Below are 26,827 nucleotides of genomic sequence, written 5' to 3' on the forward strand. Positions count from 1 at the left end.
GATTGTGATAAAACCAAACAAATCACTAAAGTGAAAAAAGGGCTAAATATAAAACAGGTTAATAAAAATAAACACCAGTTTATGTTCACCCCAGGAACTTAAACATATACTTAAATTAAATTCAGCAGCAGCACAGTGGCGCGTGTTAAAGAATAAACTGCCTCTACTACAGAGGTATATGCAGATATATAAAAATGGTAAATATTGGCCTGCTTTATTGGTCTATCCCTACATGGTATTCAAGTCATTTCTCTTACACAAAAGGTTAAACTTATGAGCAACAGAGCTTTCCATTGCTGTTCAGTTGTCTTTTTAGCTACAAATAATATTTTACTTTCTGACACTTCAGACATTAACTGCATCAGCAGCCTACTAATTTCCTATTATTTATCATTTATTTTAAACATTTTGAAGTCCTCTCATAAACACTTGTTCATAATTTTCATCCATTCATTCCAAACTTTTGTTTTGGGTAGATAAGACTGTCCCAGTAGCCAGAGAGAAAGTTCAACCCAGGTCGCTTTACCCACATCACAGGTACATCTTGAGGAGTTTTCTTTACCTTCACACTCTTTAATTCATACACTTTCTCAGTAGAAAAGGTGCCTGACAAACAGCACTCACCACAATTTAAAGTATTACAGAAGACAGTACTACATGTGGAGTGTTTGTTCTGCTTGACTCTGAACTCCTGACTTGTATGTGTAAACCTCTGATGGACACAAAAAACACATTATAGACTATCTTCATAATCAGTGCACCTAAAAACATGATTCTGAATCTGCTCTGATAGGGAAAGACTTCCGTTGAGATGAAGGCACAATTCTGGTGAAACAAATACATTTTTCTTGATAGTTCCCCTTGTTTTCCAAGTAAAAAAAAGATATATAAAAATTAAACAAATCATTATTTTTACAGTAGATCTCTAGTCCTCCTAATGAAGAGAAACGTGTAAATGTTTTGGCTCAGCAGAGACAATCACAGTCAAACAAACACATTTAAAGCTGTTACCACTACAGATAATTAACTTTTCCTTTGGTAACAAACCGTCAAATCAGCTTTCATCTTCGGCTTCCTTGTAAACATTACAGTTTAAATACAGCACTGGTGTTTTTAATATAAACATACTGAGCAGAAGTGTTTCAGTTCATGATACAAGCAGTGTTTTATGTGTGTGTGAGTCGCTCTGCGTTGTGTTGCAGCAGGGGGGTTCGTTCTTCAGCTGCAGTGCTCCCGTCTCCACTTGGTGCTGCTCTGCTTCCACGTGTCTCACTCTGTCACAGAACCAGAGAGAAAAGTGTTATTAAATGTCAAACTGGAGGAACAGTTCAAGAGTCACGTTTATGGACAAACACTTAAAAAGCCTAATTAATATACATGAAAAGCTTTAACCAACTTATATGTGCTTACCACTACTTTATAGCTTAAACAGCGTCATTCACAAATGAATGAATTAAATAGTAAATAAAGCTGAGGGAAAAAAACAGCAAGGTCCTAAAGTCTTGTCCTGATTTTGATGTAAAGTTTGGGCAGCCTTGCTAGTCTTCATGATTTTCCTGTAGAAATCGTTGGTTGTCCCAATAAAAAATTTCAGTTAAATACATCATATAGGAGACACACACAGTGAAATATGATAAGTGAAACAAAATGTATACAAGTTACAGAAAGTGTGCAGTAACTGTTTGAACAAAATTAGACAGGTGCATAACCTGAAAACAACCATCATGGTTTAGGGGAAGGATACAGAAAGCCGTCTCAGAGAGTTCAGCTGTTTCCACAGTTAGGAACATATTGAGGAAATGGAAGCCAACAGGCTCAGTTCAAGTTAAAGGTATTGGCCAGACTCGGCATTAAAATTGTAGAAATGCAGAATAACTACTTTACCATATATATAAACATGTACTGGGTTCAGTTTTTCATTTTGTTAAGGACTTTTGTCATAAATCATTACAGAAAATCCAAATCCTCTCCTCCAGACAGTGAAGAACTGTGTTTCACATACGTCACTTCTACACGTAAAACAAGGTAGCTGCTGTTGCTAATATTGTGAATAACTTCTTTACTTTCATGCTCCTAATTATTACGGAAAATTGTGTTTACAGCTGCAGCAAAAGATCTGAGCCATATGTCCGTGTCCTACACGCATTTTTAAACACACACACACACACACACACACACACACACACACACACACACACACACACACACACACACACACACACACACACACACACACACACACACACACACACACACACACACACACACACACACACACACACACACACACACACACACACACACACACACACACACACACACACACACACACACACACACACACACACACACACACACACACACACACACACACACACACACACACACACACACACACACACACACACACACACACACACACACACACACCTACCTCAATATCAGCAGACTCTGGAGACCAATCTCCAGGAATCAGTGACAAAGCTGAAGCTGCACCGGGGCTGGATCTTTCAACAAGACAGCGACCCTAAACACTGCTCATCATCTAATAAGGCGTTCATGCAGAGGAACAAATAGAACATTCTGGAATGGCCATCTCTGTCCCCAGACCTGAATATTGAAAATCTGGTGTGAGTTAAAGAGAGCTGTCCATGCTCCGAAGCCTTCAGACCTGAATGACCTAGAGATGTTTTGTAAAGAATGGTCCAGAATACCTTCAGCCAGAATCCAGACTCTCACTGGAAGCTATAGGAAGTGTTTGGAGGCTGTTATTTCTGCAAAAGGAGGATCTGCAAAATACTGAGTTAATTTCTTTTTTGTGGAGCCCAAATTTATGCACCTGCCTTATTCTGTTGAAACAACTGTTGCACACTTTCTGTAAATCTTATATCCTACTGTATCATTCTTTCCACTAATTTCACAGCACCGACTAGCTCCGACTGTATCCTTGGTCTCGAATGTTACACCAGCCCATGAATCCCACCAGACTGATTGGGTCAGTTTCAGTGTTACCAACAAAGGAGCAAAAATCTGTACATATCCATGCAGCATGACACAGATGACAGTGACACACACACACACACAAAAATAAATAAATAAAAAAGAGTCATGCCTTTCAAGACAAACCAGACAAAACCCAGTGTTTTGGTCTCCTTGATGACTTGAACATGAGTAATCAGTTGCACTGTTCTGATGAATGCATGCCTGAGTGTGAACCTACCTGAGACACCCAGAGTTTTCTCCTGAGAGTCTTTTACATTCCCATAACCGGTTGCCTAAAAGATGACCAAACTGCCTTACAAAAGGGCCAATTAGAAAACATAAGAGGGTATTTTGCTGTAATGATTCAGATTGTTATGGGAGTCATCTTTAGAGGGTGGATGTGCAGAAATGTTCATTATTGAGAAAATCATGCAAGGAATCTTTTCTGGTAGTAATCAAGTCAGGCATGCAAGTAATTTACTAAGACATGCAATTGGTTAATTCAGTCATTGAATTAATGTCAGCTTGTTTGCATAAGCACCCACTTCTGGATAGCTAGTGATGTATGTGGGCAGCATTTATAGCACTTTTAGATCACTGAAAGAATTTCTTTGAATCGTTTCTCAGTGACTTTACATCTGTTCCCACAGGTTCTTTTCCTCCTTTATATCCCTGCCTTTGTCTTTCATGCTTGTTTCTTCCTGCAGAGAGGATGCCAAACAGGTCTCACCCACTGATGCAAACTCCAGACCAGAAACATGTTTTAAACCTACTGATGCTGGCCTACTCAAGAGTGGTGTTCAGAAAAAAAATTATGTTTTTGTTTCTACACAAAATTAATAATAATTAAAAAAAAGTAACAGATGCACTGAAATTCTTGCTTCCTTTCTCTTATTTAAATGCAACAAAATATGAAGCTAAACGACAAACAAAACTACTTTAAGGATTAAGCAGATGAAGTTTGTTTTCAGACTTTCTAACTGCTCTGCTGCTGGAATTTGTTTAATCACAATTAAAAGCGCAACTATCAGTTGTGAGTCATTTTAAAAAGCAAGCGTTCAGAAACCATACAATGATTGTAAATAACCAGCTAACGCTAGCAGCACATGGCTGCAGCAGTCAGAGACAAATGACACACAAAGTTATGATGGAGGCTCTGAAGGGTCTAAAAACGTTACAAGGATGTTTGACTTCCTTGTGTGCAGGACTTTCTCTGCGGTGCACCCTTTACAACACAAAGCATCAATCAGTTTCACCATGTTTGCAGAAAATTGACAGATTTTCATCAAAATGTATTTTAATCTCAGATAACATAAAAAAAGATTGGTGGAGTTAATTTAAAATAAATTGAATCGAGGGAAAAATCATGACCCCAAACTTTAGGGCCAAAGTTTAAAAATCTAATCATTTAGATTGAATCAGGAAAAGAATCATTTGAATAGGATTGTTCATATGAGACCGTTTTACAAACCCCGGGGTTTTCCATCACCGTGGAGAACACTGATTTACGAGACCGCTGCAAACACAAACATTAGGACTTTTTACATTCCCATTAAATAATACAGGGATTTGAATGACGACCACATTCTGGTGTCGATGAGGGGACTGCTGTCATGTTTGTTTTGTATTCAAGTGACAGTCTAATACTCAACATTACTTTTTTACATTGGTTTAGTGCAGAACACATAATGAACAGCATGTTTCACAATGCAGTCAGAAAATTTAGCGATAATGCCAATAATAATAAAAATTTGTAAGTTGAAAAGAATAAAATAATAAGTGCAAGTAGTCAATGTCCACATATGTGGACACGGGGTAAGGACATGACTTCTTTATTCCAAATGAGGAAAATGGCCACCAGCAACTCTAAAGCCAACAAAAACACACATCCACTACTATATATATATATATATATATATATATATATATATATATATATATATATATATATATATATATATATATATATATATATATGTCGATGGCCTCAACAAGCAAACTTCCTGACCGAGGAGTTCAGTACAGAGACAGAGTTGTGAGTAAACACATGATGGAAGAGCAGGAGAGACTGCAGAGGTCCTCAAAATGATAATTTTAGAACATGCATTCAATTACACATTTTGAAAAGCAGTTCTCTTACAAACAATGATTTTCATAAAATTACAATTTAACAGATTTTGTCTTTACATGAAAATGCTGCATTCAGTCCTAGCAGGCCTCACTGAGGCGGAGTGAGAAATCAAAAGGAATTTGATTTTGGTGATGAGTTTATCCTTACTTACACGGTTTACATAATTTTAATTGAACTGCTGCTAGTTATACAGTACAGGATTCCCAGTGCAGTCTCTCCTGCTCTAGGTTATGCACAGAACTGTGCAGCATGCTACATGCAGCCGAACACTACCACCCCTCAGCGTGTGGGGGTGACTTACCTTTGCCTTGTACAGCACCAAGGATGCAACTATAATCGTTACCAGACCAAGAGCTATGAAGATATACTGCATGTACTGCATCACAGCAGGTAGAACAACTAGGTTGTTGTGGAACGTAGTGAGGACTGGTCCATCTATATACCCGCTCTGTGGTGGAAGAAAAAAAAAACAGATTTCACTCCACATTTGGTCTTTAGAAAAATATACTAACGCTTGCATTTATATACAACCAGTGGTATGGTGTCAGGGCCAGCAAGGCCTTCTCTGCTGGCAAAAACATCAGAATCACCGACATTTACCTAGAACCTAAATTATAATGTTTGCTCCATGACATTGTTTTGAATTCCTTTAGGGGTCGACCAATTTATTGGTTGGGTGATTTTTAACATTTTTTGATCATCTGCCAGTAGTAGAGCTGATTTAAAGTCAGGCAGATTTGCGGGCAGCCTGATGCTGTGGACAACTGTGAAGGACCCCAATCCAAAACATTGAAAGTATTTTTCATGGAGTAAAAGGTGAGGCTTCTCTTCTTTTAGTATGAATTAAAAGTTAAATATGAAATGATATTAGATTAAGTGGAAGAAAAAAAATGAGCCGTAAGAACCACCAGTAACTGGCAGAATGCTGCTGTGGTCTTTTCGCTAGCTTGGTCTCAACATTATGGACCGTCTTAAACTATCAGCTATTTGTTTGCTTAACATATTAGCTCCAGTTTTGTAGAAATCATTTCCTGTGTGACAGTCCGGTAACATCCTGCTGCTGTATAATGATGAAAATGTCTTGGGAAAAAAATCAAAAGAAAACCTCCAAAAGTTAGATTTTAACCGTTTCTCTTTGTTTTGGGACATACAGAATGGTAGTGAGATACTGATTCATGTGGTCTGAACAAGACCTCTGTAATACCGATTACATTTTATGTGTGATACTGGAGGCCTGCAATTTTAACATCAGAGTGATGAATGTGTAAACCCTCACCTGGGTGGTTCTGTTCACATCTTTGTTCAACTTAAAGAGACAATGATTATTTTTTACCATTAATCACTGGAAATATCCATCTAAACGTTGTTGAAAATGAATAAAATTATGTCCAGTTGTTGAAAAATATTGGCGGCTTCGTACCATATAACCATAAAAATTGGGTCTAAAGTGCATAGGGTGTGGGACTAGTGTCATCGGGGGACACCATATTAGATGTCATGTTTCCTTCTCAGGGTCAGGGTCCTGCGCCCGTCAATGACGTTACCCCCAGATGATTGGCTGGATGTACGAATTACGGATGTTATGCTACCACATTCAAAATCATTAGGCAGTAAGAAACACAAACAACAAAACTGCGAAACTCTTTCCAAAAAACAAAGAACAGAGTTGGAAAAGAGATGCAATATATTTTGGCCAGGCAGTATTGCCGTAGTATGACGACATCATCGGCGAAAGACTCAGAGCAGATCCAGAAACTACATAGCCAGAAAACAAGCATTGGCATTGTGTTCTTTTGATGGAATTAACTGAAGGACCATCAAAGTCTGCAGAGTCATGCCAAGGTCACATGCTTTCTGCTCCACAGGTAACAATATTTACCCTGAAATGTATGTATGTACTGCCCCCTAGCGGCAGGAAATTGCACACTGCCACTTTAATGGGCTCGACACACGGGAGGCGACAAACGACTGCGATCAGCGAAATGTGTCGCTGTTGCTTTTATTACCTGTCACACGGGAGGCGATCCGCGGCAGCGGCAAAGCCGTCTACGCGTTCTGTTCCATGGCGAAATCAAAACTTCCGTTGTTTTGTTTGACTGTGTCACGTTGGAGGGAATTAAGGTTATTTAAGCGGTTCAGAGTTAAAAAAGTGGTAGATATGATGTTTCACAAGGTGCTGCTAGAGTTATGTGAAATCTTACTTCTGATTTTACTATATAAAACATAATAATAATCAACTTCTCCATGTTTGCTCGGAGATGTACGGAGCATCCTGTCCGCTCATTGGTCAGTGAATGAAACCTCTGTTGATTGGTCCTCGTCCGAGCGACAGCGATGAAAAGTTGAAAATGTTTCAACTTTCTGGGATCGCGTCGCTGGGTCGTCCGTGCACAGCACGTGCACGAGTGCAAAATTTCACATGCACGTTTTTCGCGTTTCGCTTAGTAGGAGAGAGACCCGCGATTATCGCTTTGTCGTGCATGTCTCATTGAAAATGAATGGAGGAGAGGCGATGTCGCCTCCCGTGTGTCGAGCCCATAATGCCGAAGGAGGAAACTAATACTTTCATCTTCACTGTAAATGCAAGCAGCTCCGCAGGAGACCAGAGGTTGGGTTGAACTCTGCAGTTTTGGTCAATTTATATCAAATATGTCATCATCAGCTTTTCACTTTGAAGTTCTGTTTTGTTTTGTTGCGTAAATAAAAGCAACTTACATGAAGACATAGTAAACAACCCTTAAATGGTTTTGTCATTAGCCTACCTCCTCAAACCACAGCATTGGCATCACCACCTCAGAAATTTTCCCAGTTTCTCTACAAGATGAACAACAGCCACAATTAGATATAGTGAATTAAAAGAAGCAGGACATATTTACAAATCTCGTTTTAAATAGGAAGCAAAGTATTAAATTTTCAATGGGACAATGACAATCATCCTTACGTAATTCCTGGCACTCTCTTCATGTAAAGGTTGAGCTGCAGGCGGACGGACACGTTCAGAGGGACACCCGTTAGCTGTAAACAAACACACAGAACTCACAAGGGCAAACTAAACTGTTTTCACATGCAATTTTCTACCTACACATAACTAATAAACAGCTGGACAAAAAAACTCCAAATGTAGTCTAAAATTATCAGAGTAAACAAAAGGAGGAAATCCTGGTGTTTGACAGGATCTTTTTAATGGTTCAGCTATTTGGTATGGAAAAATCATCAGCAACTGTTCCTCAACAATGCAGAGAAAACCATAATCCTTGAACCATGAAGGTTAATAAACATACAGCTCTCTAATGAGAAAGCCTTCAGGCGACACCAGCCATTAAACTTCCTACAGCTCCACGTCACACAGGGATGTGTTATTTGCTCTCACGCATTCTGATTTAATAAGTCCTGCAGTTTCTTTAAACTAAAGTAAACATCAGCATCATGGCACCGAAAACTTTCTAAAAACATTCCACAGGTCTAAAATGTTCCAACAAAAAATGTGATAGCTCAGTGCTGATCCGGCCGATGCCAGTTATACAAAAACAATGGGTTCAGTGCTCAGATGTGGACATGTAGCTATGATAAAGCCTTCACACACGTCTAGAGAGATGACCAAGATACTGCAGCTGGAGAGATGGTGCAAAGACAGCAGAGCTGAAAAGCTAAAAGCAAGATGGCACACTACCTATAATGTTACAACATGACAGCATAGAATCCGCCATATGAACCATGCGTTTGTGAATTTACTCATTTCGGCATATTCTTCTTGCAATGTCAGCTGTGGATCACAACGACAATGCTGTCCATTTTGTTGTTTTTTGTTTTATTGCAGCCACAGAAAGTTCTTTACAACCCTTATCTCTCAAACTGCCACAATTAAAAGTATGTAGCCCAATTTCCAATTACCTTATCACAAAACATGTAACTGCCCGAAGATACGAGAGCAGGTTAGGCTTACACAGGTAGAGCTACATGATCCCTTTAAAACAAGCTGAATCACTTGTGGTCCGTCTTATCAGTGCTGTAATTGGTACACAATGTTACTGCACTGCAGTAAAAACATAACCAGGGACTTCTCTTATGACTTCCTCATAAACATATACATGCATCACCTTCAACTTTATTCCCCCTGTTCATCAGCCACTCTTGACTTCATGATAATTCAGTGGTTGCAATTAGACAACATTTACCCTTCAAAAGCTGTGAAAGTTCTAGCTCATCAGTTAGCAAGTGAGCTTTCCCATTTAATGAAGCTACAGGAAGAACTTTTCTAGGTTTTTGAGCTGACTGAAGAAGCAACAGTAAGGCCTTCTAAAAGGGCTTTAATGTTCCTGACAAAGGTGACAAGCGTTTGATCCCTAAATTGATCTAGACACTACCATAAAGAAATTACACAAATTAGCTCCTGATATGAAATCAGTCCACCTCTGTTAAAGATCACAACAAGCCTCATGGGCAGCAGAGCTAAATAACGTCACCTGGAAATACTAGATACACTGTAAGTCAAGTGTAGGTGGGCATGTGAGGCCTTCAGAGCCAAGTGCTGCAAAGTATCTGAGGAAAAGGTACATCTGAAAAGATTCTAATTTAATTGTTTAGACTCAGTTTTTTCCTGCAACACGTCCCTCAGTTACACAATCAGAAAAACATTCCAGCCTCTCCACCTCTGACTTTAACCCCTTCAGTAAATGCTGCTGTGGGAAATTTTGCTATGTGTGAGCAGAGGTGTGCGCAGACTTACTGGGTGGATATCAATAAAGAGGCCATGGTCCTTCTCAGTGGGATGAAGACCCAACACATAGTCCTGTAGCACCGGATCGGCGTTAAAGAAGTGGGGCTGGGAGATGAAGACTGGGGCATCTAAATAAAGGAAAGGTACTGTTATTTATCTGGACAACACACACTCCTCACTGAACATTTCTCCTCATCTAGACCAGCCACTCTGCAGCTACTGCAACAGTACAGACTTCGGCCTGCATACGGTCCAAGGTTAAACTCACAAATTCATTATGGCACAGTGTTGTCTAGAGGCACCATTTCCTGCTAGTTTTACTCAGAGAGCATGTAAACAGTTTTTTCCTGTCTTTGCTTGTTTTTCCCCATGTGAAAGAGCCTAAAGGAGACAACTTATTACTACCGGTACTTAAGCTGTTTTAATAAAGGGAAATTAAAAGCTCGCACTCGCTGAAGGAAAATACATCATTTTTGATTCCACAGTTTAAAAGAAAAGATCATCTTAAGTTGACAGTTAAAGCAAATTTGGTCAAATCTTGAAAACAACAGTATAATCTCTCATAAAAGATTTTCCACAATATAGACATGTGTTGTGAATATGGGCTCAGTGCTCAGTTGTGAATTACTTGACTACTGCAACTCTCTTTTCACGTGTCTGAGCAGAACCTCCCTGAACCATCTACAGGTGGTTCAGAATGCCTGTGCTCGGCTTCTGACCAAGTCCTCCAAACACACCCACATCACCCCACTTCTCTAGCTTCATTGGCTGCCAGTCAATTTCAGAGTCAACACATTCTCACTCCCAGCGCGTCAAAAACCAACGCTTGGTCAGCCACCCTCCACGTCAGACCCCTGACACCAAAAGTGCCCTTTTTTGTTACTTATGTGCGAAAAGGGGTTTTTCCCTTATTTGACTGCAGATCCCAATGCAGCGTAAAATTGACGTGATGGGATGTCCGCTACCGTTGCATCCCAATGCAGCGTTACACTGACGCGATGGGATGTCCGCAGCCAGGACACCAAACAAGCTAATTGTACCTCACCTTAACCTTATCCTCTTTTTTAACCTTCCCCTCACCCCTATCCTAACCTTAACCATCTTGCTAGCGAACACGTTGGTGATGTGTCGATCGCTCTAAAAGCCGGCTCTATGAAGTGAACGGCGGGAGCCGCCTCGTCATTGGTCGAGTTTGGACCAAGCCAACGCAATGGGAAGGTTTCAACTACCACGGTGGAGGTTAAAAGTAGAGGGTATTTGTAACCTCCCCCTCGCCAGATGGTATGTTCTAACATTCCCCTTGGGCGGCAAATACGAAAATTGACAGTCAGACTCTGACAGTCAGAGGAAACAAATGCTTGATCACAGTGAGAGTAACTTTTAGGTAGCAAGAGGGTTAAGGTTAGGATGAGGGAGAGGGGAAGGTTATAAATAGTGAAACGTTAAGGTTTAGGTGGTTAAATGAGCTGGTTCAGTGCAGCATCAGCGGACATCCCATCACGTCAGTTTTACGCTGCATTGGGATCTGCAGTCAAATAAGGGAAAAAACCCTTTTCGCACATAAGTAACGAAAAAGGGCACTTTTGGCATCAGGGGTCTGACGTGGAGGGTGGCTGTCCAAGCGTTTGTTTCCGACGCTTAGGGTGTGAGAATGTGTTGAGTGCATTTCAAGATCCTGGTTCTGGTCTATAGGGCCTTACATGGGCAAGCACCATCTTACATTGGTGATCTTCTTAGTCCCTACACCCCCAGCAGGTCCCTGAGGTCCAGTGATCAAAGCCTACTGGTTGTGCAGCACCAGGCTAAAGTCCAAAGGTGACAGATAATTTGTTGCTGTGGCCCCCAGACTCTGGAACTCTCTTCCCCTGAGCCTGAGATCAGTTGACTCCGTGGTCTCCTTTAAAAAGCAGCTGAAAACTCACTTGTTCAGGCTGGCTTTGCGTGACCTTCATCATCATCATCATCATCATCACCCTCTCCTTATTCTGCTCTTTCTACCTATTCAGCCTTTCCCAGGATCTACTGATTTCCCTCTTTCCTATTCATTTTCTCTCTCCCTTTCCTTACATTTTAAAATCACAATTTTAATTTTTGGTAATTGAATTTTTTTTTTAAAAATAACTACCGTAAATCCTCTAATACAGGCCCAGGCCTGTATTTGACTCAAGCTCATCAAGCTCCAGGCCTTTATTGGAATGAGGGCCAGTATTAGAGGCAGGCCTCTATTTCTATTTGAGCAAAATGAACTAATGGTTCGTTGGAGTTTTTGACAATTAATATTGCGCCCACATTTTCAAAGTTAAACACATTTCTTTTAACAACGGTAGTTTCCGCTTCAGCCCCCTCCCCACTCCCCCGGCGCAGCGGCCGCAAACTCACTGATGCGCCTGCAGCCTCTCGGAGTTCCTGCTGCTCTAAACATTAAAATAATTATTTCATTTTCTGTTCCTCACTTCTGATTACCTTCAATGGTTGTTTGTTGCAACCAGCAGGTACAAAAACTAACTTGTTTTTATTTGACTATTTTTCTGTCCTGCCTGTTTATTATCTTCCTGCATCTCCTCTCAATCCTAAAGAAAACCTGCTACCTGGCTTCATATATATTCACCTTATGAGTTACCTTTGAACTGCAGTTCTAAAAGATCTACCGACCGCAAAAACAGCGGAGTGAGCCGTCAATTGTGTGCCGGCCGCATCAGTGATCGGTGCGTCACCGGAGTTGATGCGCCCCGCTCCACAGCAAAACGCATCAGGCGCAAATAAAAGACAGAAAACATCAAAGGAAATGAACTGACATGAACGATCGCGTGTTAAATAATTTGGCAACACCTGATTGTTACTGTGGCCGTGCTCAGGAGGCAGATTACCGACCGCAAAAACAGCGGAGTGCTCCCTGCTTGGTGGCCGCATCAGTGATCAGTGCATCGGAGGACAAGGTGACGTGCCCCGCTCCACAGCAGCGAAACACATCAGGTGCAAAAAAAAGACAGAAAACATTAAAGGAAATGAACCGACAAGAACGATCGCGTGTCAGTACCAACACTCTGGCAGAGCGCGTTGCCCCCCCCCCCCCCCCCCCCCCGAGCGCAGGAGCTTGTCACCTGCTGACAGCAGGCTGCTGTCTTTTCCGAGGGCTGCATCTTGCCGGTCATTATCACGTGACAGCGACTAGTCGACGACAGGCATAAAAAGTCACTATAGTGAAGTCGACTAGTTCATACAACCCCTATTGCTCCCCAGTGTTCTGCAGCGCACGTTCTCTTTGAACTTGATATCAAATTTTCGCCTCCTCTTCGTCTCCGCACGGTTAAAGTTACCCTCGCGGTCTATCACTGGCAAATCAAAAGTGAGACGATGACACAACCGCCCCCGTACTTGCTTGTTGCCACATTCCACCCGGCCACAATAAGAGACCGGCCATTATTCACCTCCGCCGACTCTGACACCGGCCAAAATTGGAGACCCGGCCTTTAATTGAATACCGGCCTGTATTAGAGGATTTACGGTCTTTTTTTTAATCTATATATCTTCATTTTTTTGGTTCTTGTGAAGTGCCTCGTGATTTTGATCTTGAGAGGCACTATATAAAAGTTCATTTTCTTTCTTTCTTTCTTTACTACGACAGCAATGTTTAGCACAATAACTGTAAAATGGACCAAGTTAGCCATTAGCTGTGTTAGCAGCCAATAATTCGGTTATTACTTTCAGTTTTATTCAAATCAAAGGTTGATCACATATTTTGATAAAAACATATTACCATGTCACCAACTCTGCATCAGTTTAGTCACTTCAGCAAATGTTTGGCATGCTCTGTGATAACCATCTGTATGTAAGCGGATGGCTAATGCTATTAGCGCTCATTTCAAATTGATTGAGCTCGATGGGATGGGGACAGGCTTAGAAAAAATTTACTTATTGCCTTCATTACATCACAGTACCTGTTAAGGTGAGCACTTCAATGGATTAAAAAAACGGAAGTCATACATAATGCCTGAAAAAGGGGAAGACTCCTGATTGCTGCTTTAAGCTAAGAATCTTTTCCCACTTACCTTCTATTTAATGCCAAGTGCCAACTATCAATGCTCTAATTATTTAAGATGAGCTGAACTGAAGTGAACTTCTGAGAGTAAATATTTGCCTAAACTGCTGAGGAACATAAAGATAAAGAAAACAAATACCAGTGATCTTTGTATCACAACTGTACACATATACTAACTATTGCGGCAGGAGCTGACGTTGAGCAGACCGGACTGCCTGCAGGGGCAGAAGCCTTCGTTGGGGGTGTAATCTGTCCCATTAGCAAACATGGTCTTTGGTGCAACAAATCGATACAAAGGAATGCCTTTCATCTTTCCAGACCGCTGGTAAACTAGTTCCAACGACCTACAACAAAAATACACCACAGAAGGTTATTCTGTGGAAAAAAACTGCAAGACAGACATTAAAAAAGATTTTACCTGCATGCATCAGGGCTGTAGAAAGGTAGGGTGCTCTCTTTAGTCAAGAATGGAGGCCACATCTGCCCAGCTGTTCCATTAATCATGTTGCACTGAGGAGTCCTCCAGTAGCTCACCTGTTAAGAGAACGAACCATCAGGTATGAAAACCATGAAGCATTAAAAAGGTATCTTGCTGACATTTCACCTCTTTGAGGCCGTTCCAGGAGTCGACTTTGTGGACCTTTTTTATGTCATCTTTTCCGGTGTGGATAGTGAAGAGACCAGTGTTGGAGTTGTTGAACTAAACAAAAACAAACAAGAATTTATCTTAAAAAGATTAGTGTTCCATGACTAAACATAAAAAAACAGGTCGGTAAAGACTGGCCCCTTCTCCCACATGCCTATGGTAGGTTATCCAGAGTTATGCTGCTATAGGCTTAAACTGCCGGAGGACAATCTAACCACAGTCCGCTCCTTTGTTCCACCATTACTCTCTGATTGCATTATTTTCTGTTATTTAAGCTACTGAACTTTGTTTTCTATAAATGTTTTTCTCTCCAAAGCAGCTACACTGGTGTTCTGCTGAGCAGTGATGGCCTCCTGGAGGGGGTCATCAGCTGGCACACTGCTGCCAACCACTGAACATTCCCTTTCATTGATATTAACTACTTACTTTCTCTAACATACAAAATACTACTAGTAGTTCATCTGTTTATTTTTCGTGTGTCTGCTCCATCTTCTCAAACCCCCAACAAGTCACGGCTGCTCATACCGAGCCAGGTTCTGCTGGAGGTTTCCTCCTGTTGTCGCTACATGCTAGCTAGGCATGAGGATTGCTGTAAGGTCTCTGACACGGTCTGCTGGGTTTCCTTAGGTAGGAAACATACCAATAATTTGAAAAATAAATTGAACTTAATTCACTGATAAGTAGGTTCAACTGGAATGTTTACCTTGTAAAGCGCCTTGAGATGACTCTTGTGAATTTGCATTATATAAATAAACTGAATTGAACAGGAAATTCTCCAGAACACAAAAGCTCTTCAAAATGTCCTTTTAAAATGGATGAAAAACATAAAATATCTGTTTGGACATTTTCATTAAACACATCTAAAATGAAGTTTTGAAACAAAATGTCTTCAAACCTTTGCCGCTCACTGACTTGTTATGAAATTATATTTTTAAAACTAAAGAAAATGGGGCAAACGCTAACATTTCTAATTGGTTTAACTGGTATATGAAAATTTTTAAAAATACTGTATGAAGAATTTGACTTGTTCCACCAGATTTATTTAGGCACACCTTATTGAAAAATCACAAGGTATTGTACATAAAGTCTGATTTATAACATTTTAATGTGGTGAATATAGTCTAGTCTTGTTAGGGTTAGGGAAAATCATATGGGTAAAATAATAAACATTAGTGGACTTCTTCCCTTGTTGAAGATGTTTCATCTTTCATCTGAAAACCTTCAGTTTAAAAGTCAAGAAACAAAAGTTTTATTCTATGAATTGCCATATCTGGGACCACAGAGAATCTGCACCAGTAGATTGTTGGAACCATCGATATAGAGCTCCGGACGTCACGTAACCCTCAGAGAGTAGACGCCATGTTGGCAGGCAACAAAGGTTAACAAAATAAACGGGATCGGCTTGGATTTTACTCAGTCGGAGTTTACTTCACACTTTAAAACTGAAGAAATCGTTTTATATAGTCAGAAATTAAATAGACTAAAAATCTCCGACCCATACCGTGCCCCTGGGATACTTTTAAAAACGCCAGAAGCTGTCGGAGCGGACCTGGCCAGGGAACGCCTTGGGATTCCCCCGGAGGAGCTGGCCCAAGTGGCTGGGGAGAGGGAAGTCTGGGCCTCTCGACTTAGGCTACTGCCCCCGCGACCCGACTCCGGATAAGCAGATGAAAATGTATAGATGGATGGATGGATGGATAACATATTTATATGTAAGTAGTTTAAATAGAGTGCTGTGCTGTTTGAATGTATAAACCAAACACCAAGAGAAATCACTAGTCTGATTTTTTTCCGTGAATAAAATAAATATGTCAGGCAGGAGCGTCTCAGGATCTGTCTGAGAGCTGTCTCGGTGAGACAGATAATAGCAATCCAAAGTGCTTTTTATGTGTGATCTGACAACTGATCAACCATTGCTTAAAAATCAAATACAGCTTAGCCGGTTAATTGCTGTGATCATAAAACACGGAAACGGCAGCACGCAGAACTCACGAGGCAACGTTTTACGTGATGTTTACTTGTTGCTGTGAGTAATAAGACAGAAAAAGCCACGCCAAAATAAGTTTAGGAAGCCCACTAAGAATCGTAATAAAAGCATTTAAAATAAATCCCATACACAGTTGAGGAAACTTTGGTTTAAGTACCTGATATGAAGTGGTCGCTGCATAAGCGAAAACCTTTACTCTCGGGATCCCACAGCTTCATTTCAGCCCAGTCACTAGCGCGTTTTAATACAATGATCCAACATTTGCGGCGTTCCGGAACTTGGGGAATCCTGTAGATGGCTCATCCCTTATGTCATCTGTTCTGCATCCTGGGGCACTACAGGAATCTACCATATTTCCCATTTGATTGAGTTTTCTGACAATAACAAATAGCTCAGCTGCGGGCTTCTGCCTGCCAAGATGGCGCCGTTTTATTTTAACCATTGCATGCCGGGAGAAGTGACGTACACTCCCGGAGCTCTATTGTGCCCATCACATGACAGGACATAGAAGAATAAACACTCACATCAAGAAAGAGACCAAACTTCCCTGATGAGGGCAGCATCCCGGGCAGGTACGTACTCAGGAACTCCACCAGGTCACTATCATAACCCCACATCAGCTCTCCCACAGTCTTAGTCAGGAAGGGACCTTCTTTAAAAAATTTGAAGGTGGAGCTGATCAAGAAAAGCACACCAGAAGGCAGATCCTCCAACATCACTGCTGCACCCTGAAAGCACAAACAGGATGAAAGAGTGAACAGATGGATGAAGGGGTTAAACATATAATAAATGACACAAAGACGTCCTCACCAGCACCAACATGTTGGGAATAGTGACTACATCTGACTCGTTACCAACAGACATGGACGGCTCAAACGAGTATCTTCTATATTCTCTGTAGGACACGGTGCCGTTGGGGTGGAAGGTGATGTTTTCTTTCTGGCAGTACTTTCTAAAAATGAAAATAAATAGAAAAACATCATCACTCAAAATCTGACTAGATCAAGGGCCTCATAAGATGACAGGACATTTCTGATTTCAACAAAAGAACTGGGTACACCATAAAGATTCCAGCAGTAAATGTGTTTACATTTGCTTCAGTTCTTTAATCAATAAGTCAAATAAGATAATCAGAGGTTTTCTGCACACAGACGCACAATAGGATGGATTAGTCAGGCAAAAACATAAATAAGCCAAGGCCACGCAAATATCTAACTGAAAGAAGCACAAAATATCACATGCCATTCAAGAGGAACAAATCCAGTCTGGAACAGGATGTTCAAATGCTTAGACCAGGGCCAATTCTCCATACCCAAGGACGCTAGTACATTCTTGTGTATTTGAGAAGATGGTATTGGCAAGTACAGCAGAAAGTCCGTTCTACAGAGTATGGGAGAACATTTCCTGCTGATAAAAGAAAAATAGGTTTATTTTTAATCAAAACAGAGCTGTTTACCTCCTTAAAAGTCCAGGTCCCATGAACACAGCGTGTTGATTGTTGACCTATGCTAATGGGGGCTGCTGCATGTGTTTCAGTGCCATCCTGTTTAACACGGTGGGTGCTGGGCTGGATTTTTTACCGTTTTGAATTGAGTCAGATAGTTGTTTGTTTAAGTCCACGTATTGTTTGTTTTTATGTTTAAATTGTGCTACTACTATGATGTAGGCTTTGTTTGGCCTTTGGCCCATCGGAAGGCGTTCTATAAATAAAGCTGAACATGAATGTAGTTGTGACCAAAGCAGTGGGAAGTATTTTTCCGTTTACCTAACCAACAATCTAGTTTTAGCAGTTTTCTTGTTCAGTTTTGCACTAATGCTGCTGTAGAAATCACTGTGACCCAATGACACAAAAATAAGGAGCAAAACCAATTGATCAGTTCCCTCTGATAGTTTTTTTTACATGTTTGTCTCGTCAATAATCCAACTTCCAGACAGTCTGAGCTTTCTCTGAACCCTCCAAAAATGAGACATTTTAAAAGACCACACATAGGCAGAACACTGAGGGAAATTTCATTAGCATGTAGCACATGGTAGGGGTTTTATCAACTAGTCGACTTCACTGCTCTGTAGTGACTTTTTATGCCTTGCATCGACTAGTCGCTGTCACATGATAATGACCAGCAAGTTGCAGTCCTCGGAAAAGACAGCAGGTGACGAGCCCCTGCGTGTTGGGAGGCGACGCGCTGTGCCAGAGCGTCGGTGTCTGACACCCGCTGTAAAATGGACATTTAACCAAATTGTGACGTTTACCCTCTTGCAATTTAACCTTCCCCTCACCCCCATCCTAATCTTAACCGGCTTGCGCAAGCAAAGCTCTGATCATTGACGCGCTCCAGACATCTGCGTCCTGAGCACGGCCACAGTAACATTATCAAAGTGTCACCACCTCAAAAAACAAACTTAACACGCAATCGTTTATGTCGGCTCATTTCCTTTTATGTTTTCTGTCTTTTATTTGTGCCTGATGCGTGGAGCGGAGCGCATCACCTGTTTTGTACTCGGTGATTTCACGTTAATGGTGCGGCCGGCGTGCAGCGCGCACTCCGCTGGTTTTGCAGTCGGTAGATCTTTTTGAACTGCAGTTCAAAGGTAACTCATGAGGTGAATATATATGAAGCCATGTAGCAGTTTTTCTTTAGGATTGAGAGGAGATGCAGGAAGATGATAAACAGAGACAGGACAGAAAAATAGTCAAATAAAAAACAAGTTCATTGTGTACCTGGTGGTTGCAACAAACAGACACCATTGAAGGTAATCAGAAGTGAGGAAAAGAAAATGAAAATTATTTTAATGTTTAGATCAGCAGAAACTCTGAGAGGCTGCAGGCGCACCAGTGAGTTTGCAGCCGCTGCGCAGGGGCAGGGGGGAGAGGGCTGAAGCAGGGGAACAGTTAAGATGCAGAAACTACCGTTGTTAAAAGAGATGTGTTTAACTTTGAAAATGTGGCGCAGTTTTAATTGTCAAAAACTCCAGTGAACCCCCCCCCCCACACACACACACACACACACACACACCAACACCCCCCCCCCCCCCCCCCCGCATCAGGAAAAAATGCTTGGTCATCAGTTTTAGCTGCTTCAGGTGTGTGACGTCATCAACGACTAGTCGTACAGGATAAGGATCTGCAGCCTGGATCTTTGGACCTACCACAATGGCTCTTAATAACTTTGCATAAAAATGATAAAAAACTAAGTCATGCTTTAATTATAGATAGAATTAAAATTCAAGTTTAAGCAGCTTTTCAGAATTTTCAGTGAATAATTTTATTGAGTTTCCACAGCACGATTACACTAAAAGTACCATTCTTAGATCAATTTTGTTTTACTTAATTTTCCAAAAATGTCAAAATCCATTAGAAAAATGAATATCCATACCTCTTTTGCAAAAGCTTTTTTTATTTTTTAATTTAATAAGCAAATAAAACAAATAAACCTGTTTTTGAAAACCGACGACAAATCTCACATTATAGATTTATGGAAAAGGGCAAAAAAGATTTTTTATTCTCAGTTTTATCTTCTTAGAATACTGTAGGGAGGGGAATCTGGATTATTTTGTTCTGGTGGGCCGAGGAGGAAAACGGCTCGTTGGACCCTGGTTTAGAACATGATTCATGTTGACGGCTAAGAGAGCACCAAGCGGACACAACCACTGCTCTATATAAAGTCAGCAGCTTACACCAGCCTGAGCATCTTTTCCCATGTGCAACAAAAACATTTTAAATATCTCAAACATTTCACAAGCAAAATGTCCAAAACTGAATAGCAACTAAATGTCTTTTGGAGGCAGGGCTAAACCGTTTCAGGAAAAGACTGAATTGTGATTTTTTTTTCTAGCAGAAATTGGGATTTCTATTCGATTTTCTTCAAATCCAGCCTCAGCTAAATATTCGTAAGATAACATAATATTTACAAACATGACACAAAACATCACACCTTCAAAAAGTAAAAAAAAAAAGTCTAATAATGCAAGGATGAAAATTAAACAGTAAAAAATTGCTTTCAAATGTTTTTATTTACAAGAAACATGCAGTTTTCTCTGCATTGTTTTACCCAGGCGAGCTACCTGGACATTTTTCTCAGAAGAAGACACTGAAAAATGACATATTTTATTTGTTTTTTGATTTGCTGTAAGTTTGCAAAGGTTTATGCCATCAGAAAGATTCTATTTTTTTAAGAAGAGAGGTTGCACTTTCAAGTCAAAATAGTGTTAAATTAAATTTCTATCCACTGTTGCAGGAAGTGGGTAAATCAGCCTCTCTGTCTGAGGGACAGAAACCTTTAAAAACCAGGGTAAAGCCTGGATCTGTAAAACAGTTGACAACAGATCCTGGGTCAGGACCTAGCTTAGGACCACTGCAAATAATGCAGCTTTGATGATCACATGATTAAGTTTGGTGAAATAGTGATCTCCTACAGGAAATGCTACATTGTTCAGCCCTATCTGGAAGACCATCTCAGGCTGAGGGACAACATGTGCAACGATGCGAGGCAGCAGTCTTGCAGCATAAAAGCTGAGTTATGTACCTGTACACATAAGGACCTCGCTCCTCCACCATGGGCTTCTCTCCTTTCAGGACCTCCTTTGGGTTCAGGATATTAAAGAAGTAGACCGACATGAAGAAGGGCACAGGGAGGTCCTTCCACATTGTGTAAGACAGCTCATTCTTTGGATCGATCATCGTGTTCTGACAGCAAAGAGAAATAAATTGTTTTAAGTATTTTTTTATATAAAAGACAAAAGTGCACACAATGTTTGATTCGTTCAGTAGTTTAGAAATGTTTTCCCGTGATGAAAGCTTTAAATGGTGTGTGTAAATTAGAGTGCAGTTTAACATTACTGTAGACCCAAAAAACTCTCCTTTGCATTGCACTTACTTTCCAAATAAGTTGTAGGTTAAAAACGTATCAGTGATATTATGTGGTATATTTTCATTCCATTATGGCATCACTTTAATGCACACGGATCAAACCAAATGGCATGTATTTCATCACTTGTTGCAACTTTTGTAAAATCATATCGAGTAAGCACCAACACAAATATTTGGTTGATGAACTAATTTACTCAAAGCTGAAGCAGACACTCGTCTTTTCTCTTGCAGCCAACTACATTTAAGGTTAAACAACACCTGCATTTATACATTTGAAATTAAAAGTATAAGGACACATTTTCAGTGCAATTTAAAGATCAGCGGTCTGTAGAATAATATACAGTAATCATTTGAACTCACTATCAATAATACAGTTTATTTTGATCGTTTATTTTTATAAGTTATCTTTCTGCTTTGACTTTTTCTTTATTGCCCAAATAGTTGATTTATGTAAAAGCTAAAACTAAAGCACTAAAAAGACAGTTAAGGGATTTCTTCAAAAAGTGTATGAATTCCATTTAATCACTCAGTTTATGTCATCCCTGCCTTTTTTTATTTCCCAGATTTGATAATTTTAGTTTTAACAAACCATTTGTGAGCTCATTAGAAATACAGATGATTCCGCTGTTTAATCCCTTTTTATACAGTTGCGTGTTTGTACCATTATTGCTCTGATTTAAACACAATCCGATAGTTTAATGTTTCTCTTGATTCTAAACGTGGGTCTAAGGTAAATGTTGCTGTCTCTTTAACAAAAAGATTCAAATGCTTATCTGTAAACTGTCATCCCGCACGCGCCTATATTGGCTCACGCGGCTGATTGGAGCCGTTTGACACGTTTACTTTGACTAAACTTAGCAAGCTGCAAAGATGCTAAACTTGAACGTCAGGACGGCGCTTACCTTTACTACTTGGTCGTTGATGATGACTGGTCCAACAAACACAAGAATTATACCAAAAAATGTCGATAGCACGCCTAAAACTATGAAACCAACGCAGACTTTGGATTTATTGACTGCCATGCTGAGTGACCGGCTGGCAGCGGTCTGTCAGAAGCGAGTAGCTCCTTGTTTATGTTCCCACAGTTTAGCCCTGCTGCTGAACCAAGCTAGCTAACCCTAACACCTCTTAGAGCTAAACGAACTGCGTCATAACTCGTTAAAATCCGCTGTCTCGTCGGTCTTTCCATTTACTTGTCTGATTAGTCGTTGACCGGTTTGATTGTCTCCGTATTTATACTCTGCTGTTATGACTTCACTGCGCGGAGGATTCTGGGAAATGTAGTTTGTGCCAAAGGTGCTCGCAAAAGCAGAGCATTGTATTTGGATCGAACTAAAAGAGTAATTTTTGAAGCTGAACCCAAAAAAATAAAGCTTTTAAAAAGGTGGGAATTGCATGTATTACATAAAAAATAAAAGTTTACATTTCAAACAATAGAATAGTCAATTTTATCAGACATGTCAAGCTGTATTGTCTTTATAGATTTTTAGTACTGTATCCATGTCTTTGATTAATTCTGTGTATCAGTATTATTTTAGATCATCTATAGGCTTTACGTGTTAAATGTTTCAAAATGTATTTCAACAACTGAGACTTATATATATATATATATATATATATATATATATATATATATATATATATATATACATATACATATACATATATATGTGTGTGTGTGTGTGTGTGTGTATATATATATATATATATATATATATATATATATATATACACACACACACACACGCACACACACACACACATATATATATATATATATATATATATATATATATATATATATATATATATATATATATAGTACAACATTATTTTATTATGCAAATTTATATCATTAGAACTATAAAGTAATCACATGATAACGTGATACCACGCTAATTTTATTTTGCATTTTTAATTCTGACTTTTTTCTGACTATAAAATCTAAAAAGGTTTTTTTTTTTCTCCTCTGTAAATGTCTGCTATAGAAACAAAAAACTTTACCATAAAGAGGATGATTATTTTTTCCAGTGGAATGTTGATATTTTCACAGACTGATAAAATAAAAACATTCACACACCTAAAATGTACTTTTAGTGTCTTTCTTTCAAGGAAATTAAATATTGCTTTTATCATGTATTGACAAAGTTATTAAGTGCCATTGTGGAAGGTCAACAGAGCCACTTGTGGCTCCAACTTGCTCACAAACTTACAAAACAGGCAAATACATGAACTACTAAACTTTTTACAACAGGAATAAGAGAAGCAGACTACTTTTTAAATTGAGATTATTGATATAAAATCAAATTAGTTAGATTGCTAACACTGTTAAGTGATTACATATCTGACTAAAGTAGAGCTATGAGGTTTGAGCAACCTATTTCATTATACAAATCAATAAAAACAGCTGTAATTGCATGGCATGAACTCCACCAAAGGTCCTCATGTCATAAACACAACTTTTTTAATGTGTTGTAAAGATTAAGCAATAGTGTCAACTTTACACCTGTAAGAAAAGTTGCATAATAATGTATTTATGTCACTAGATTCTCAGGCTATCTTAACTTATTCATAAGTAAAGCAAAAAGAGATATGTTTCATATTTCTGAGCTTTTAAGTTAATGTCTCAAGTCCATTAATTTTTTAGGTCTTGTCTCAAAAGTATTCTTAACTAAATGATAATTAAATAATTGCAAAAATCTAATTTCGATGAAAATAAAAATCTGAAACACAAGAAGTATTCTCTATTACTGGGACAGAATAAGCTACACAAAAAAAAATTAAAACTACCATCAGAAATGAACTATTTGTATTTGGCCAAATGCAAGTCGTTTAAGTTTGTTGTTGCATTAAACAAAGCACAACAAACACGACGCCTGTTTCTCCAGTTACTGGTTACTTTACTTAGCAGTTCAAGATTTTTAGGGTAAGGGTTTCCCCTAACCCTAACCCTGAACAACAAGATGCTCAGAGAAATTAAAAAAGGTTTAAATGCATGCCATCTGCAACAAACAATTTAAATATTCAGTGGAAACCTAAAAGGAGGATGTAGCTGATCACCCACCTTTTCTATTTGGTGTCTCAAAACCGCCGGTCCGGTAAACAATGTAACGACTCCAAAAATCAGCGTCAAAATTCCTGCCACTAAAAAAACTATTGCTACTTTGGACGTATTGATGGCCATTGTTGCAGACGTTTGGTTGTGTTTGTAAATGTAGAATCACCTGATTCCACAGCTCCTGAAATAAGCTGAGAATAGCAGAAAGAGAGCTGTATTTTGGGATGTGAGGGGCTCAAAAGAAACAGCAGCTGGGTGGTCAGACTTGTTTTATACTTGGCAGGCTCAGCCCCTCCTCATCCTCCCAAATTTCATGCAAGTTTTTTCCAGTTAGATGGCTCCTCCCCATGCATGGACCATAGAGCAAAGAGACAGACAATCAATGAATTTAACCTCATGTTGCTGCAGGCGCTCGTGAAACTGAATTGTTGACGTGATGCTGTCCAAAATCCATAGTGAGAAAAGGTTCTTGGAAAAACTGGTTTTGAATTCAGTGGATGCCTGCTTCCATGCGGAGACATGCAAATAACAAACGGGCTTGCTACATTCATTTTGTGCCCCCAAATTTTTGTTCTGTAATTTTAACCTTAAGATTTGTACATTATTCCAAATAAACGGCCCGTCTTTTTCAGTTTCCTCAGAAAACAGGTCAGGTCAGCCGTGGCTTAGTGGGTGGAGCTGGTGACCCCTGACCAGGAGGGTAGGTGGTCTGGTTCCAGCTTCCGCACATGTCCAAGTGTCCTTGGGAAATATACTGAACCTCGTTCATCTTAGGGTGAACCTGCTGCGATGTCAGCTTCTGGGCAGATTACCAGGGCCAAAATGAGGAACGCTGAGAGAGGACTCAAGAAATTCATGTTTAGATATGAAATAGCTTGTTATTTTTGGACAGCAGTAGCTCAAGAGGTAGAGTGGGTTGTCCAGTAATTTGAAGGAAGCAGGTTTGATCCCGGCTCCTGCCAGAGATTGCTGCTGTTGTGTCCTTGGGCAAGACACTTAACCCACCCTGCCTGCTACTGGGGGAGGTCAGAGGGACCGGTGGCGCCTCTGCTCGGCAGCCTCACCTCTGTCAGTGTGCCCCAGCTGTGGCTACATTGTAGCTCATCACCATCAGTGTGTGAATGTGTGTGTGTGTGTGTGTGTGAGTGAATGAATGAATGAATGAATGAATGAATGAATGAATGAATGATACACCATAGCGTAAAGTGCTTTGGAGTCCTCTGACTCAAAAGGTGCTGTACAAGTGCGGCTCGTAAATTTATTATTTTATTTTATGCAAATAATTTCTCTTTTCTCTTTTCTTCTGCTTCAAAGAGAAGATTTTTTTCTCTTCATCGCCAGAGGACTATGATTCTTCCAAACATAGGTCAGCAGGGGACGGTTGTCGCTTGAGACCAATCACAGAACAAGAAAGCTGCAGTGATGTTGAGGGACTACAGTCAGCCATGGGAAATAAAACAGATCAGGGTCTTGTTTGTGTTGCAAAACCACCCAACAAATCCTTAACCCATCCTCTGACATAAAAAGCTGTCACCAGAAGGTACGTTAGGTCACTAAAAATTGTGTGTCAATCTTGAGCTATGAAAGTTATCTCTATAAATTTACAGCTCTTCTCAACGGGTCATGTCAAAGCAATCCTGGACTCTTTCAGGATGTTATGCAGCCACTGAATTTGAGTGAACAGACTGAACTGCTAACAAGATCAGGTTGCAATCTGATCAGGGCAGCATTATTATAAATACACGTGTAGATAAAACAACTTCATGGTGATTTAAGTCACCTGTGCTGATGAAACTAAGATCTGAAAGGACAAACCAAGAATTAAGGCATTCGTTTCCTTTCTCGTCTTCTGCTGCTGCCTCTGAACTCTAATCGAGATGTTCTTCATTTCCTTTTATGACGTGCACTGTTCAGCAGCTTTTTTCTTTAAGTCTTCGTTAAATCTAGGTGGCGGCTTTTTTTGGGCTGTGACATTATTTTTTGTCATTTTCCTGTCTTTTGTTTTTAATTAGATATTTTAAAACTAGAAAATAAAAATTACTTCAACCAATTGCTGTTTAAACAGCCCTGAATTGGTAGGAATCATATGCTGGTGCTGTTACTTAAAACAGACAAAGGGAGCAGTTATTGGACGTCAGCATATAGCCTAAAAGGGAAAGTACAGAAATGTGTCAACAATTAACAAAGTCCCGGAGACCAGATACGGTTTTTGAGAAAGTGATTTGCATGTCAGATTAAAAAGGTCACTAGACAATTTACAACCGAGACATTTCATGGTTGCAGTTGCATTTATAACCTCTTTAAAGAACTACTCTGAAGTTGTGACGCCTTTGTTGAACTCTGTGGGTTTTCACTGGTTAACGATAAAACAAAATCCAGAAAGTTTGGTCAACCTTTCAT

General features: G+C 39.8%; 1 protein-coding gene across 5 annotated transcripts; it reads right to left on the reverse strand.

The window, feature by feature from the left end:
- Nucleotides 1-24,677, reverse strand: scarb1 (scavenger receptor class B, member 1). 5 transcript variants are annotated; one of them, XM_054744074.2, is made up of 14 exons: nucleotides 22,272-22,614; nucleotides 21,026-21,186; nucleotides 17,313-17,454; nucleotides 17,027-17,230; nucleotides 14,474-14,569; nucleotides 14,288-14,403; nucleotides 14,047-14,213; nucleotides 9,840-9,958; nucleotides 8,055-8,128; nucleotides 7,876-7,927; nucleotides 5,415-5,561; nucleotides 4,454-4,498; nucleotides 3,221-3,275; nucleotides 1-1,274 (listed from the first exon to the last, which is right to left on the reverse strand). In XM_054744074.2, the coding sequence occupies exons 1-14, from the start codon at nucleotides 22,389-22,391 to the stop codon at nucleotides 1,270-1,272; spliced, it is 1,503 nt and encodes a 500-aa protein (XP_054600049.1). In that variant the 5' UTR covers nucleotides 22,392-22,614; the 3' UTR covers nucleotides 1-1,269. The 5 variants fall into 5 exon arrangements, with proteins under 5 accessions (XP_054600049.1, XP_054600048.2, XP_054600051.1 ...); XM_054744073.2 differs by lacking the exons at nucleotides 3,221-3,275; nucleotides 22,272-22,614 and adding an exon at nucleotides 24,434-24,677; XM_054744076.2 differs by lacking the exon at nucleotides 4,454-4,498.
- Nucleotides 24,678-26,827: the final 2,150 nt, after the last annotated feature.

Source organism: Nothobranchius furzeri, chromosome 6, assembly GCF_043380555.1.
Source record: "Nothobranchius furzeri strain GRZ-AD chromosome 6, NfurGRZ-RIMD1, whole genome shotgun sequence".
NCBI lineage: Eukaryota > Metazoa > Chordata > Actinopteri > Cyprinodontiformes > Nothobranchiidae > Nothobranchius > Nothobranchius furzeri.

Coding starts and splice junctions, on each gene's coding strand:
- scarb1 (XM_054744073.2), bottom strand. CDS start 24,553: ATGGCCATCAATACGTCCAAAGTAGCAATAGTTTTTTTAGTGGCAGGA. Junction 9,959..14,046: donor CGTCAGCTCCTGCCGCAATA/GTTAGTATATGT, acceptor TCCTTTATTTAG/ATGCCCCAGTCTTCATCTCC. Junction 7,928..8,054: donor AAGAGAGTGCCAGGAATTAC/GTAAGGATGATT, acceptor TTCATCTTGTAG/AGAAACTGGGAAAATTTCTG.